The sequence below is a fragment of the Falco rusticolus genome, chromosome Z (genome assembly GCF_015220075.1).
Source record: "Falco rusticolus isolate bFalRus1 chromosome Z, bFalRus1.pri, whole genome shotgun sequence".
Lineage (NCBI taxonomy): Eukaryota > Metazoa > Chordata > Aves > Falconiformes > Falconidae > Falco > Falco rusticolus.
Genome location: NC_051210.1, coordinates 20,692,821 through 20,706,676, shown reverse-complemented (window position 1 = coordinate 20,706,676; position 13,856 = coordinate 20,692,821). Strand labels below are relative to the sequence as shown.

The 13,856-nt window shown below is 39.7% G+C and overlaps 2 protein-coding genes across 3 annotated transcripts in view; both read right to left on the bottom strand.

Annotated features, from left to right (window-relative positions):
* The window catches only part of SNX24 (sorting nexin 24), a 71,775-nt gene extending 69,419 nt beyond the window's left edge, over positions 1-2,356 (bottom strand). The window contains exon 1 of the mRNA XM_037373250.1: positions 2,204-2,356. Within this exon, the coding sequence (XP_037229147.1) occupies positions 2,204-2,263 (60 nt within the window). The 5' untranslated portion in view covers positions 2,264-2,356. The remainder of the gene's footprint in view (positions 1-2,203) is intronic.
* Positions 2,357-9,058: 6,702 nt separating this feature from the next.
* Positions 9,059-13,856, bottom strand: part of SNX2 (sorting nexin 2) — a 32,619-nt gene continuing 27,821 nt past the window's right edge. The window contains exons 12-16 of one of the 2 annotated variants that reach the window (XM_037373125.1): positions 13,314-13,457; positions 12,805-12,816; positions 10,525-10,605; positions 10,346-10,417; positions 9,059-9,546 (exon numbers count right to left, since the gene is read on the bottom strand). In XM_037373125.1, the coding sequence (XP_037229022.1) occupies positions 9,496-9,546; positions 10,346-10,417; positions 10,525-10,605; positions 12,805-12,816; positions 13,314-13,457 (360 nt within the window). In that variant the 3' untranslated portion in view covers positions 9,059-9,495. The remainder of the gene's footprint in view (positions 9,547-10,345; positions 10,418-10,524; positions 10,606-12,804; positions 12,817-13,313; positions 13,458-13,856) is intronic. The other variant, XM_037373126.1, reaches the window with a different exon arrangement.

The following is a 13,856-nucleotide window of genomic DNA, read 5'->3' as shown; positions in this document are numbered from 1 at the left end:
ACCCTGCAATCCCCATATTTTATAGCATTATCTACCAAACCCACAGCTTCGGACTGTTAACCCCCACATAATTATGTTCAAAAGAATGAGAGCTGATGTGGTCTGGACACAGAAACATTCACAAGCTCCAACCGTCCAAGTGAAATCACCTTTTTGCTCAATGCAAAATATTTCCTATGTTACTGTTTTTTCTTGGGTAAATACCTCTGCCTATACAACATTTTCCTAGCTAGTACAGAGTAATGGTAAGCTCTCATTAACCTCAGTTTTGCTGGAGGGAGGGCTTACAGCGTACTCATCTGCAGCGGCCATGAATTTCTGTGCTTGAAACAATACTTATGCAAATTATTTAGCAATGTAACAAATTGACAGTTACGCTAGAATAAGCCTTGCTCATGCATATTCCATAAGCTCTTTAAAACATAAACGAAATACACACTATTATTATCAGAACAGACTTCCATATCCTCTCTCACAAGCATGCCTGCTGACCCAGAGGAACTTTAGCTATGCCTTCTAGTACAATTTCATGGTCAGGGAAATCCTTGAACTGACTCATCTTATAGTGTAAAGCCTAGTAATTTTTGCATGGGAAACTCCCCTCACCTGATTGAAGAGGAAAAGTAATCATGAGGAACAGCAATCAAACTATACTGAGCTACAGTAAGTTTCAGATCCATGAGTTTGACTCATTACCAGTGACCTGAGAGAAACACTGTTGTAATAATCAAACATCTTCACTTTCAAGATCATTTGCTTAAAAGACTTCTAGAGAGACAGTTTCATTTCTGATTTCATTGAAGCTTATACAGTTTAACAAAACATCCTCTAGATAGCAGGACTCAGTGACAGAATTACTATTGAAGAAATAACACACCAAAACAGATTCTAAAAACATATAGCTATGAAAAATCCTATTTGTGTGATATGCACATCTTAGAAATCACTCGTGTCACATCAACTAACCTGCTCAACTGAGACATGCTGGGATCAGTCTGTGCTATTGTAACCACACTCAACTGGAATGTTTTAAAGCCAGTTTCATTCCCCAAAATCATGCAGACATGTTGTAGGGAACCACCTGCACTGAAGTTCAACTGAGAGGCAGAAATATTAATGCAGTTACACTGCCACATTAAGGCATCTGAAGCGGCAAGGCTTCTAAATGCTTGCCAGCACTGAGGACCAATGAATACACAGCATTAGCATCAGGTAGACGCACTTGCTTCACGTAACTGTGCCTATACGGATTAATCTTCTGGCAACTCTACAGGATTAGATTTTTCCTGGTATTTCTCAACAGCTCAGAACTACCGATTTAATAGAAAAATTAGCTTTGAATATCCACCTTCAGTAAATGCCTTGGGCTTTGGTCGAGAGCATTGCCTGTCTCTACCCTGCATCATGTGGAAATGTGTTAGAGCCCAACAGCTCCATGGGATGAAAAAAACATTTGAGGTTGAAAAAGTTGAGGTTGAAAATTGCGTAGACTAACACCTCTGCTCAGGCAGGGCCAGCTAGAGCAGGCTGGCCAGGACCGTGTCCAGTCAGGTTTTGAGAACCTCCGAGCACGGAGACTTCACAGTCCTGTCTGTGGGCGCCCTGTGCCACTGCTTGACCACTCTTGTGGCAACAAATCAGTTTTATGTTTAAATGGTATTCCCTGTACTTTGACATGTGCCTATCACCACTTGTCCTGTTACTGGGTACCAAACAAGAAGACCGTGGCTCCCTCTTCCCGATTCCCTCCACTCAGATTATTTGTATGCCATGATGAGATCCCTCGAGCTTCTCGTCTCCAGGCTGAATAGTCTCAGGTCTCCCAGCCTTTCCTCATGCAAGAAATGCTCCAGCTCCTTCATCTGGTTTGGCCCTGCGCTGGCCTCGATCGAAACTGGGGAGCCCGGACCAGGGCCCAGCGTCCACAGGGGCCTCTCCGCGGCGCCGAGGCCGCGCCACCTCTCCCCACCCGCTGGCTGCGCTGTGCCAGCCGCCGTCGCCACCGCTCCACAGCGAGCAGCTCCGTGGGACAGGGACGCCGCCAGGCCGAGGACGCGCCGCGCCCGGGCAGGGCACGGCACACCAGGGCGGCCCCGCCCCGCCCCGCCCCGCCGGCCCCTCAGGCCTGGCCCCCGCCGCCGCTGCCGCCGCCGCCACACCGGCTCCCCGAGGCGCGAGGGCCTCCCGCCCCGCCGCCTCTCACCGTGTAGCCCCGCTCCAGCTCGCTCTCCTCATAGCGGAAGGAGGGGATGTACACCTCCATGGCGAGCCGGGCCGGGGGCGCCCGCCTGCCCCCTCAGGGCCGCCGCCTCCCGCCGACCGGCGCCGCCGCCATCTGCACGCAGCACGTGACGCCGCGCACGTGACGCCGGGCGGGGCGGGGCGCTGCGGCCCGCCCCCATCCGCACCGGGCCGGGAGCGCGGGGCTGGCGGCTGGCGGGGCGGGGGGGGGCAGCCCCCGGTAAAGGCGTGCGAGGACACGGTGCGGGCCGGGCGACGGAGGGGTTGGCCCTTCCCGCCGCCTTTCCCCGCGGTGGGTACGGGGCTGAGCAGCGCCGCTGTGCTGGCGGGGCGGGGGCGCCTGGCGCCGGTGGGTGCGGGGCGAGGCGAGGCGAAAGGAGCGTAGGTTCCCCTGGAAGCGCTGCGTTTTTGAAAGCAAAGTTGAAGAGCACCTGCTTGAATACGCCGGTGCAGCAGTGTTGGTTTGGAGCACGGGAAAACGGGCAGGAAAACGAAAAAATAACTTCCAAAGGGATGAAACAATCCAGTCCTGAATTGGCACCGCGACTCCAGCTACCTCCTGTGCCGGCTGGGCCAGCAAACTCCCGACAGCTGTGCTGATGCAGTGCCTTCCACAAGGCCTCCTGTAAACTGCAACATGAAATTCAGGAAGAAAACGGTTCAGTGTGGAGGAAAACCACCCGCTCTGTGGCTTTCTGAGGAGCTGCCTCTTCGTTACTGAGCAAAGCACACCATTTCACAGAGGTGCAGATGATTTCTAGTCATTGGGGAAATCAAATAAAACTTCTTACTCCCCCAAATAAGCACCTGTGTTGGCAACATAAACGGTAATGGAGGCAGAAAAAGAAGGTGGAATAACAGATGCGTTTAGTAGGCAATGCTGTCGCACAGCAGAACACTCCCACCTCACACAAGTTTGCTAACCTCAAGCTTCAAACCATTTGGAAGCAACTGTATTAGATGGCAGGACCTTAAAACTCACCTTGTAAGGCTTCACGAATGCTGTAATCTCAGAGGTTTAACAGTTGAGATGTGCAACTTCACCATCTCTCACTATCTTTAAAACAGTAGCTACCCTTATAAATTCATGTAAATGCAGGGTCTGATTTACCATAAGCAAGAGTCAAGTACAAAAACCTACCTCAAAAATGGACAGAAACCAAATGACTACTGTTATTTGACATCCATGGTTACACTATCTCAGAGTTTCCAAGATCATCTTTTTGAGCTGTTTTCCGAAAACTGATCTGCTTCCTTAGAGACTAGTAACATCAGGGGAAAAAACGTTTACAAGCTCTTTTCACCTCCATTTCTCTTTGTTTTACTGCCAGCTAAATTGAATTATGTTTTGCTCTAAACAAAGACCTATATAACCTGAAGAATTCAATACAAAATGGAAAGCTTCTGACTAAACCCAAGAGAACTAAAACAAACTAACACTAGTTCACTATGCTAATAATGACCACACATAATAAAAAATGAGCTGAAATCAAAGGAAAATAGTCCTTAGTCATTTGTTTCTGCACAACACTGCTCCTCTGCTACTGTCCTCAACTGCTGTTGACCAGCAGGATAGTCCCAGCACTGCCGTGTGGTAGTGGTGACAAGAGCAAACAGGTTTACAGCTCCTGTGTGCTCTCGCTGTAGGGACCACGGCCTCTGAACACAGTGATGACTAAAGGGAGTCAGTAAGGTATCCCATTTGCTCCTGAAGCATGCTCTGATAAATACATTATAGCCATCCCAATGGTCATATAAGGATAGTCTAATCAGTCTGGTAAATGTGGGCATGCTAGGGAAGAATTATGCTATCATTACTGTTAGTTGCTGGTTAAGACTCTAGTCTTTAAGCTTAGTTTCTGTTCCTCCCCTAACACAAAATGGATGAACAGTCTAATGACACCATTTATGCCATAATGCATTTATGCTGATGAGAAGCCAGCAGAAGAATTTGATAGGGGCACTATTTGTGGTTGTTTGCAATCTAATAACTAATTATTTCAAAAAGCTACTTTTCTCCCTAATATCATATAACTTATTAACAAAGAAAAGTTTGAGACATTAATCTGGTTTCAGATTCAATAGTATATAATGGAACTTTTGACTGTGCATCAGCCAAGAGGAACAAGGAAGATTACATGGTGAGCTGCATTCAAATACATCAGTATGTTTTGGAATGTTAAATACTTAATTTGAACAATATATCATCATTAGTTGGCTAATCTGTAAAGTTACATCTAAAGAAAAAATAGGATTTCTCACATGGCTGACTGGCCAAGGATTGTCTTTCTGTCTCATACATTGAGGATCAAAAATTTAAGAAACATTGATTCATAAGATGCTATCAACATGTGTTGAAAACCATCCAGGATTGTTTTTGAAAGCTAATTGCACAAATGATACAATGATTCCCACAAAGCAAGATTACATTTTAAGTGTAGCTTGATTTGAACTGCTGTAACGTGTATTAAAATCAAGTTAGTAATCTTAAAAGCAAAACTATGAAAGGGTTGAGGTCTGCTGATAACAATTACATAGGCTGCCTTCAAATTCATGCGTTGAGCAGCCCCAAGAGGTCCTCTTGGAACTGTGGGTGTTGGTCTTCAATTCTGGTGTTTGTTAAAAGTATCCATATCTTGGGTTGTATTAAGTTAACTTGATCCAGGATGCAAAATAGATCAATATATATATAGTCCAGTTTTAATTGATACTTGTTATTAGACTCTAGCTTAACCTTCCACGATTAAAGACACTAAGAATCATCAGTTTCGAATCAGGTCTAACCAGTGAAGTATACAACACTTCAATAGGAATGTGGCATTTTCAGTCAAACTTCCAGACTATCTAAAAATGAAATATATTTTTGAAAATGTCCATCTGTGTCCCATCCCTGTGTCCCATCCCTGTCCATGTCATCGTCCCCTGTTGTCCCCCCGTGTCCCCGTCCCCCCCCGCCAGCTTTGTTGGCCACTTCTGTTTTAATTTTTTCCCAAAGTTATCACTGTACAATATCCAGGGGGTGGGAGGATTCAGCATTCGTCATGCTACAGTGATTCACAGCAGAGAAAAAGGAATGAACACAGGCAACTCTGAAAGATCAGTTTCCACTAATCCTCATGATTCAAGGACTTCCTGAATGGCTAGCTTCCAGAATACAAGTAGGCAAAGAAATGCATATAAAAATTCTAATCAAAGCGATAAGTAATGTACACATCAAAACAAGAGACCAGATTAAAAAAAGATAGTCCTTAATACCACAACCTGTTTGCCAATTTTTCAGTTGCTACCAGAAAGACCAGAAAGGTTTTAAGCAAACTTGCATGTCACCGTACTCCTACAGATACTTGATAAAACTTTGAGTAAAACAGCATTTGCTTTTTAAGATGTTCGCGTCTTCTTCGCTCAAGATTCAGCTGCACATTTTTTGAAAGTGCTGTAGTTGTTTCTAAAACATCACCAAAGCACTTCCATCAGTCGGTAAGTACACACAAGACCACTTGGAAAAAAAGACAGGAATCATAACTGGGTAGATCAGTTGTTTTCTATGTGAGTTCACAGAATAATATAAAAACCTCAGTACTTCTAACAGTCACTAAGCTGGAGCTCCGAAGCACTTAAGTTTTCTGAACAGCTGGAATGTCTGTGCACATGGGTGGGTGGGGCAAGAGGGGAAAATCAATGCATTAGAATGACGTAAGATAACTGCAGGTTTTCATATGGTGCAGCACTCCTCTGCCCTGCTGGAGTTCCTGCCTTCCCTGGAACTTCCACATCAGACTTGAGGCTGAGATAAAGCACTTCCTTTCTCATGATTTGTGCTATCTTCTTTCTTGTGCTTTTCTTATCTTGATCTCTTGAAATCACAGATATACATGGTTTAACTCAAGTGTTTTCTCACCTTTCCATTTTCATTGCATATTTCTTTTACTTTAATTTCAATACAAAAAACCTTCTAGAAGCATTTTGCTTAAGCTGTGTTGCATACTCTTCTGAGACCTCTTTCTTAATGACAGAAAACAGATTTTGATTATTTTATATCCCTTCCCTATGTTAGCTATTTCATTACTGATCTGGAAAAAAAGCAAGCAGTGTTTTAGCAGGGAAGTAAGAAGTTATTTTACTTATTAGCAAGTTCACCCCCCATTCAACAATGGAACACAAGAATTTTAAAAAAGGGAAGACCCTTAGCAGATAACAAGTAACACTTTGAACAACATGGAACTTCAGCTCCTTACATCTTTGAATTTTCAATTTTTTTTTTCCTCACATGGTTGTAATGGACTCATGTTTTGCAAGAAATTCAAATTATTACACAGCCTTCTATTCTAAGGTGGAAGTTTTTTCTGAAGACAATCATTTCACTGTCCATCTAATTTTAGTGGATGTTGGCTGTTCACTTAAATGCACAGAATATACTAGTCAGCAGCTCATCTCCATCAAAATTTGAAACTGACATATCTGGGGCATGAACTCCAGAGATGCCAAAACACAAACTCTCATATGAGGCCTTCAGAGGGAAATAAAGAAGGAATAATTGATAGGGAAGCAGAATATTCCATTTGAAAAGGGACAGTGACTAAAGAATCAAAGACTTACTATAGACTGAACATCAGTTTAAGAAAGAGGTAATAAAGTCTTCAGTTTGAGCCACACCACATGATATATTTTTAATTCAAAAAGCACCATGGACATGATGGATACAAGAATGGGGATGATTTAAAATTGTTGTAAACATATACAGATTATTTTAACCTAAAATGTAAACTAAACTTCACTAGCACTTTGTCTTTTGTACACTATTCCTGATGTAGTTCACCATTTTGCAAACTTTCATCTTGTTTATGCTAGTGATTCTTCAGTGGTACACTGGCTTGGGAGTTTCAGGGAAACACCACTTAAAGTTAGTACAAGATTCTGTAGTGAGCTCCACAGAGGAAATAGTTCAGCAACACCTCCATTCACTTGGTTTGAGAAACATCTGCCAATACAGACATTCATTGTATTAGGAAAGACGATAAGCAATTCTGCAATCTCCATAATGTTGGGGAATATATGCAAAATAAATTAAACAAATTTTTGAAACAAGAGTTTTATGCTAGCCAAGTGTGACAGCTGATCTGGGTCTTCTGTTCAAATTAACCTTGTAATGCAAAAAAACCACCACAAATTTTTTGTATGAGCAAACCTCTCTAACACCGAACTCCAGAAATGCTATTTGTTCTCCAACAGGCTTCTTGTTTTAAGACACCCACCTACACAACGCTTGTTTTCAATTGTCTAGCATAGACAAAATTGCACTAATCCTTGCTAGGAGACTAATGTGAAAGCTATTTCTTATTCTCTCATCACAGAGAGAAGAAATGTGATCCATAATTCAACTGAATTCTAATCCTGAACAGAAGCAAAAAAGAAAAAAATAATCGAGAGCTAAGAAAGTTGGATAAATCACTGAAAGAAAAAAAAAAAAAAAAGATCATGAAAGTATGTGTTTGCCCATTTTCAGCTCTGCATGTCCACATTGAGTCTTAAATTCTGGAAGTACCCACTATCTCCCTCACTGGAACAAACCTGAAATTTAACATTGAGCTGTTGGTCAATTCTCATTAGCACTGAGCGAGCCGAAGTCAAGTATACCATAACACTTACTCAAGTGTTATGCCTAGATCAATTTCTTCATCACAAACCTGTTGCATACTTGAGCTTTTCAAAAAGCAGTTACAAGCTAAATGATTTAACAAACACTGAAGCACAGATACTACAAAGCTTAAGGTTTTAACTTTTCACCATTTAAAAAGATGCTTGATATAGGCTTGATATTTTATTTTTTATTTAAAAAAACAACAGTTTCTGTACTAGTTTTCTTGAAAATTCCTAGAAATACTGAGCCAACAGAGTTCTGTACAGAAAACAATAGGGAACACTAACCTGGAAAGTTTATACTAATTTCATTGCATAAATCACAGTGTATGATCTTCCACCTGAATTTAGGTTGCCATTTTGTTCAGAAATAGTATTGGGTGTTTCTTTATGCTTGACCACAAACAATACAAATTCAGGGGCCTATCCTGCAGTCTTATGATTAACTGAAAGCAAGAACTTCTCTTGTATTTTACATGATTAATGTTTGTCTAAAATATCTTAATATTAGTACATGCGATTGACAAGCACTGTGTGTCATTAGAAATGACAGGGCAGCATGTTATAGGTTAATATTGTGTATTTCAGAAAACGTTTAGCTGCTTTGATTTCTTATAAAAGATACAACCATATAACCAGTTCCTACAAATATGTTTTCTACTCATGAAAATCCAAGTGGAATGGTAGCCCTTACAACTAGTTTGCACTCAGCTGAATTACCTACATTTCTTCCTCCTCGATTACCAGAATTATTGCAAGATTTTTTTCTTTTTGTATCCTGAGACCATTTAAGACAACTGATGAAATTTATCAGTCCACTAGGACACCGGTATTTGACCATGCAGTTGATCTTAACCCCTCAGAAGCTTTGTAAAACACTTGGAAGACACTTCTGGTTTTGCCTTTTGCCCAAGCATCAGTATTTTGACTCTATGAGTATTAATGCATTACAGTTTACCAAGGCAGCGATAACTTCAGGTGGAAAGAACACTTGTAAAGAAGAGATTCAGAATTAAAAACCATAACAGTTTATCACCAATACCTCTTTGTGGACCTTTAATACCATCTCCAGCATTCTTTACTAAGTGTTGTTTGTGCCTTTGATATGATCTCAATTTGTTCTAAATGCTACTTCTAAGAACATTAGCAAATACCTACAGACACAAAACAGACAGAAATGTTTAATGTTTCACAAGGTACATCCCTTTATTATTGTAATCACAAAAACATGATTTTGTACAGGAATGTTTAAGTGAACTTCAATCGATGCAATTAAATTTGTTTCATAAAGATCAGGTAAACATACTACAGAACTTCATATTGTAAAGAACAAAAATATCAGCTTTCTGGCCTTGCAGTGCACATTTTAGTGCAAGTATTAAGACACAATAGTGTTCAATTCAGCATGTATTGCAGAACATCATGCCACAGTCCACTTCAAAGAGGGTCAGGACATGCAGCTTGTTAATAAAATGCTGTAGTATATAAAAAAAGCCACATGTTAATTTGTAAAATATATAGTGGTTTATTTGGATGATTTAAAGTGATTTCACTGTGGAATTTAGTTTTATCCAGGATAAACATCCAGACTGTCTTGTCATTTGGAGTATTTTTCTTTTAGGCGATGGCTTTGGCTTCAGGTAGGAATGCCTCCCAGTATTTTATTAGCTTGAAGAGAAGGGAAAAACATTATAATAAGTACTAAATGTTGGAAAAGAAAACACGCGGATCTTCCTTCTCTTGTGGTAAACTTGTCCCCACCCGACAAAGTAAGAACACAGGTGCTTCATATTACATATCACATTACTACATAATGCAAGAAAAAATAAAAGTAATAAATACACAATTCTACTTATAGCAACAGAGTTTTTACCACACATTGAACACAATGCTACAGAATAGTTACACAGAAGTTTTTGTAAGCTCAGTTTGCTATTCTTACCTCTAAGGGTACCACCTTTTTTTTTTTTTTTTTTCTTTTTAATTAAACAAAGCCACAGGGTTATATTCATGGCATGAGCAAAGGAGAGAGTCCAGACTCTTCTGGGAACAGGACCTACTTCCAAATCATTGGAAACTGTTTTACAGTATTCAGTAATATTATATACTTTTTAAAAAGAGCACTAAATATTTAAGCATTCAAGTCTCCTCAGTAAGTCTAAGTACGTATTCATTACAATTTACTCCAATCTGTAAGTTAAAGTATTAATTCAGTTTCAGAAGAAGGTAAGACCCTCCACTCGCCCATATCTGTAAGGCAGCTTCTCCCTTGATTTCCTGAATCAGAGCTGTGTAAAGGAGCACAGCAATAGCTGGGAAATTCCAAACACTTATGTTATTCTCCAACACAGTACAGGCTAGAAGTAGTTCTTTATGTTTTAGAAATTGCTATACTTAAAGCCTGCCTTTTAAAAACTAACCTAATATAGAACATATTAACTTGTACAAAACTTAAAATTTATCTTACCTGCTGTTGTGTTTGCACTAATGACTCTAAGTACTCGATAATAACAGTTTTAAAGTCTTTCACTCGTTCCTTCTGTTAATAAATAAATTATAGCATATTAACCTCTTAACCAATTTTACTTGGAATGTCAATATTATCTAAATTAAGACTGTTATTTACTTGGACAAAATTATACATGCCTCAAATCTTCCCACTTCCTTGCGAATGGTTTTGGAGATTTGTTCAAAATCTTTTTCCCCTTGCTGAACTTTTGTCTCCCACTGGCAAAGGAAAGACATACAGAGTTAAGACTGTGTTCTCCATTCAGTCAGTCAGTATCTGAACCTTTTTTAGTATATTAGTGATAGTCCCTCAAGAGCTGAAAAAGACCTATTTGGGGTTTTTTGCATACTTAAGGGAAAGTCTTACAATAATAACTTAAAAGTAACAGATTGGGTAATAGGATGTCATCAGATCAGTTAGAACAATGGTATCTCTAAGGTAATGCTATCTATTGATGAAACGTAAAAATATCTTAGTATTGCTATTAAGGAACACTTAACATTTTTTTAAGGATTTTTTAGAATCCAGAAAGGACCTCGAAAGCTTTACCCACCCATTTACAAACATTGCTATAGGAGGAATCTAAACCTGTAAGTTTTCTGTGACTAACTGTCCAATCAAGTGTGTGAGAGTTTCTCAAAAGTTAGTTCCCTATACTTTCCTAATCCCAGAAAGAGTTGATTAAATTTTCATCTCTGTCTATGATCAAGTGTATGGTTATCTCTATCATACTTCTGTTGCAGATGGCAGGCTACTAACGACATGTTTATTGGCTTTCCAGTCAGAATGCATGTTACTTAACCAAGCCAAAGCACATGCTTTCCTTGTTCAGTGGGAACTGTTTTCACAGAAAGCAGGAATAGAAAAGTTATTGCAGGTAAGGAGAACACAAAAGGAAAATTCAGAGGAAGTTATGTTGCTTGTGGTGTTTTGCCATATTGGGAGTGTGGTATTCATGTAACAATACATGACACTAGGTTATGTTTCTCCTTAGTTTATGGGAAAAGACATTCAGCTACACAATAAGAGATCATAATCTACATTATCTTATAACTGCTTTTACACATCTATTATATCGTGAAATCTAAGCTAGCTGGGTAGATAAGACTGTGAAAAAAAGCTATCAGCCCCAGACTTCCAACGCATGCAGGCTAAGAAATACTTAAAAGGCAACTGTATCTGTTCATCTCAACATTGTAACTGAGTAATGGGAGCCAATATATCCAGTAACGATCTTCCTCAGAAAAAGGCAGCAGGGAAGCAACATACTTCAATATAACATATTCCCGTTAGCAATCCAGTGGTACTATTTACTCAACAAAAGCATTTTGTGGTGCAGTGTCAAGTTACTACTGTGATAGGAGACGAACATCATCTATGTTCTAATAAATATCTACATATTTATATTTTTAGTTTATATTTATTGAGAGTCCCCTTATTGTCTGCATAGCTTCGTAATGTGTAAGTCATAACATGAGGTCCTTCATGGAAGACCAACACGAGGAGTTATTAGACAGCTGAAACAATACAAAACTCAGCCAAGGAAAACACAGATTAAGACTGCCTGTGCCTTCTTACCACAGCAACTAGAGGTACCTGAGACTTCAGTGAAAGCTTCTACAGGCCTAAATGGATCCAACATCCAAGTTTCATCATGCCCAAGTGCCACATATTTGATGAATTATCAATGGATAACAGCCTGTCATCTTAAGAGTTTCTGACACAGAGAAATTTCTCGTTATTCCCTAACTTATTTCTAGGACTGTTCTTTGGCCCTTTATCTGCAAAAAGCAACATGCTTTTTGTCATGGATGAAGCTCAAGTTGTGTAGGCTTCCACTTCGCAAAATCTCTGCCAGAAGTACTAGTATTACAGAGTTCAGCAACTCTGATCATACTTCAATGGCAGCACTAACTTTCCATCAGCACATTCAAATTGTGGGTTTACTAACAACCTTCACTAATCATCCAATAAAGTAGGAAAAATAAATCCTTCAGAAACAACGTAATTAATTCTTTTCATATTGGGACTGAGAAAGAGTATTTCCTACTACTTCCAATACTCAGGAAGTATTTTTGACAAGGAGTACCAGCTCACTTGTATTGTGGATGAACGGGTGACGTCGAGAGGCAACCAGCAAGAATGTGGTCACAAAGAGTGACACAAAGTTTTCCCAGTAAACAAAGGCCTTTTTTAAGAAAAAGAAAGCCAGGTTAATGAGTAACTTCAATACCATATGCAAAATATATGAGGGCAGAAAGAACAAAGCAGCATGTGGTCAGTGACCAATGAGGAAGCCAAACAAATTAACTGCTTAAGACAGCTTGAAATGTGCAATGATTTTCTCCCATTATTTAATGAGAGAATACTGGTGCATAATTAGAATGCATTAATGTTAAATAATTAAGTTGTCCTACCTCTTCAATTTCCTTAGTGAAGCATGATAGAAAAAGTGTATAAATTATGACACTTCAACATGTTAATTTATTTTTACTGAAGTTACACCATATATACATACATATATATATATATATGGGTAGATACGCTGCATAATTAAGCAAAACATGGGAACAGTTCTCCGTTAGTAGTCTTAACTGGATTTTAGATTTAGAAGCCAAGAGATGCCCTTCTGCCTACCCAAGCAATCTGTTAACAGTTAAAAGCATTACTTAACTTGTCCATGTTTCCCTCCTCCCATCTCCCAGACTCCGTAGAGACAGTATTAACTGCCCTACAGATCTTACGACAAAAAAATGCACACATTTAATATTTCAAATAAATTCCTTTTAACAATTTCGGTAAATATGAAACACAGCAAATGAGTAAGTGATTTATAAATAAAAATGGTATAAAGTAGTGCATTAATGCAGAATGAATGAGGTAATGCAGGAAGTCTAACCTCCAAAATAACATTTGATAACATTACCTCTTTTATCTCATCTTTAGCTTGCTGCAATTTATCAGGTTTGTTGGCAAGTTGGAGCTTTGCTTCAGCTTCACGTTTCTTTTGTAAAGTGACCTGAGCATCTTGCCACTTCTGCCAGCACTTCATTCGATGATCAAACACACCCTGTAAGGACAGACAAACAACTGGAATTGTTAGAGCTATCTAAATTCCTTACCAGGAAAAGGTAATGCTGGGTAAAGCTGGAACAGACGTACTCAAAAGAAACCTCACTGTGCCTACTACATCTCTGGTTGCATTTCATTTGACAGCATGCTTGCAGACCTCAACATCTTCCACAAACAACAGGGTATTAAGAAGCCTTTTCAGAGCAGACACTTTAGTGCCCCAAACCATTTTATGTTTCTCATTTCATCAAAACACTACCAAAACAATCACTTCAAATTGCTCTATTATGCAAATACTTCTCTAAATACAGATTCTAGCCAACTTTTCATGCACATGGATTACATGCATATTCAGCAACACATTTTTGTTAGGAAGGGACTAAGGTAGCAGCGTTAA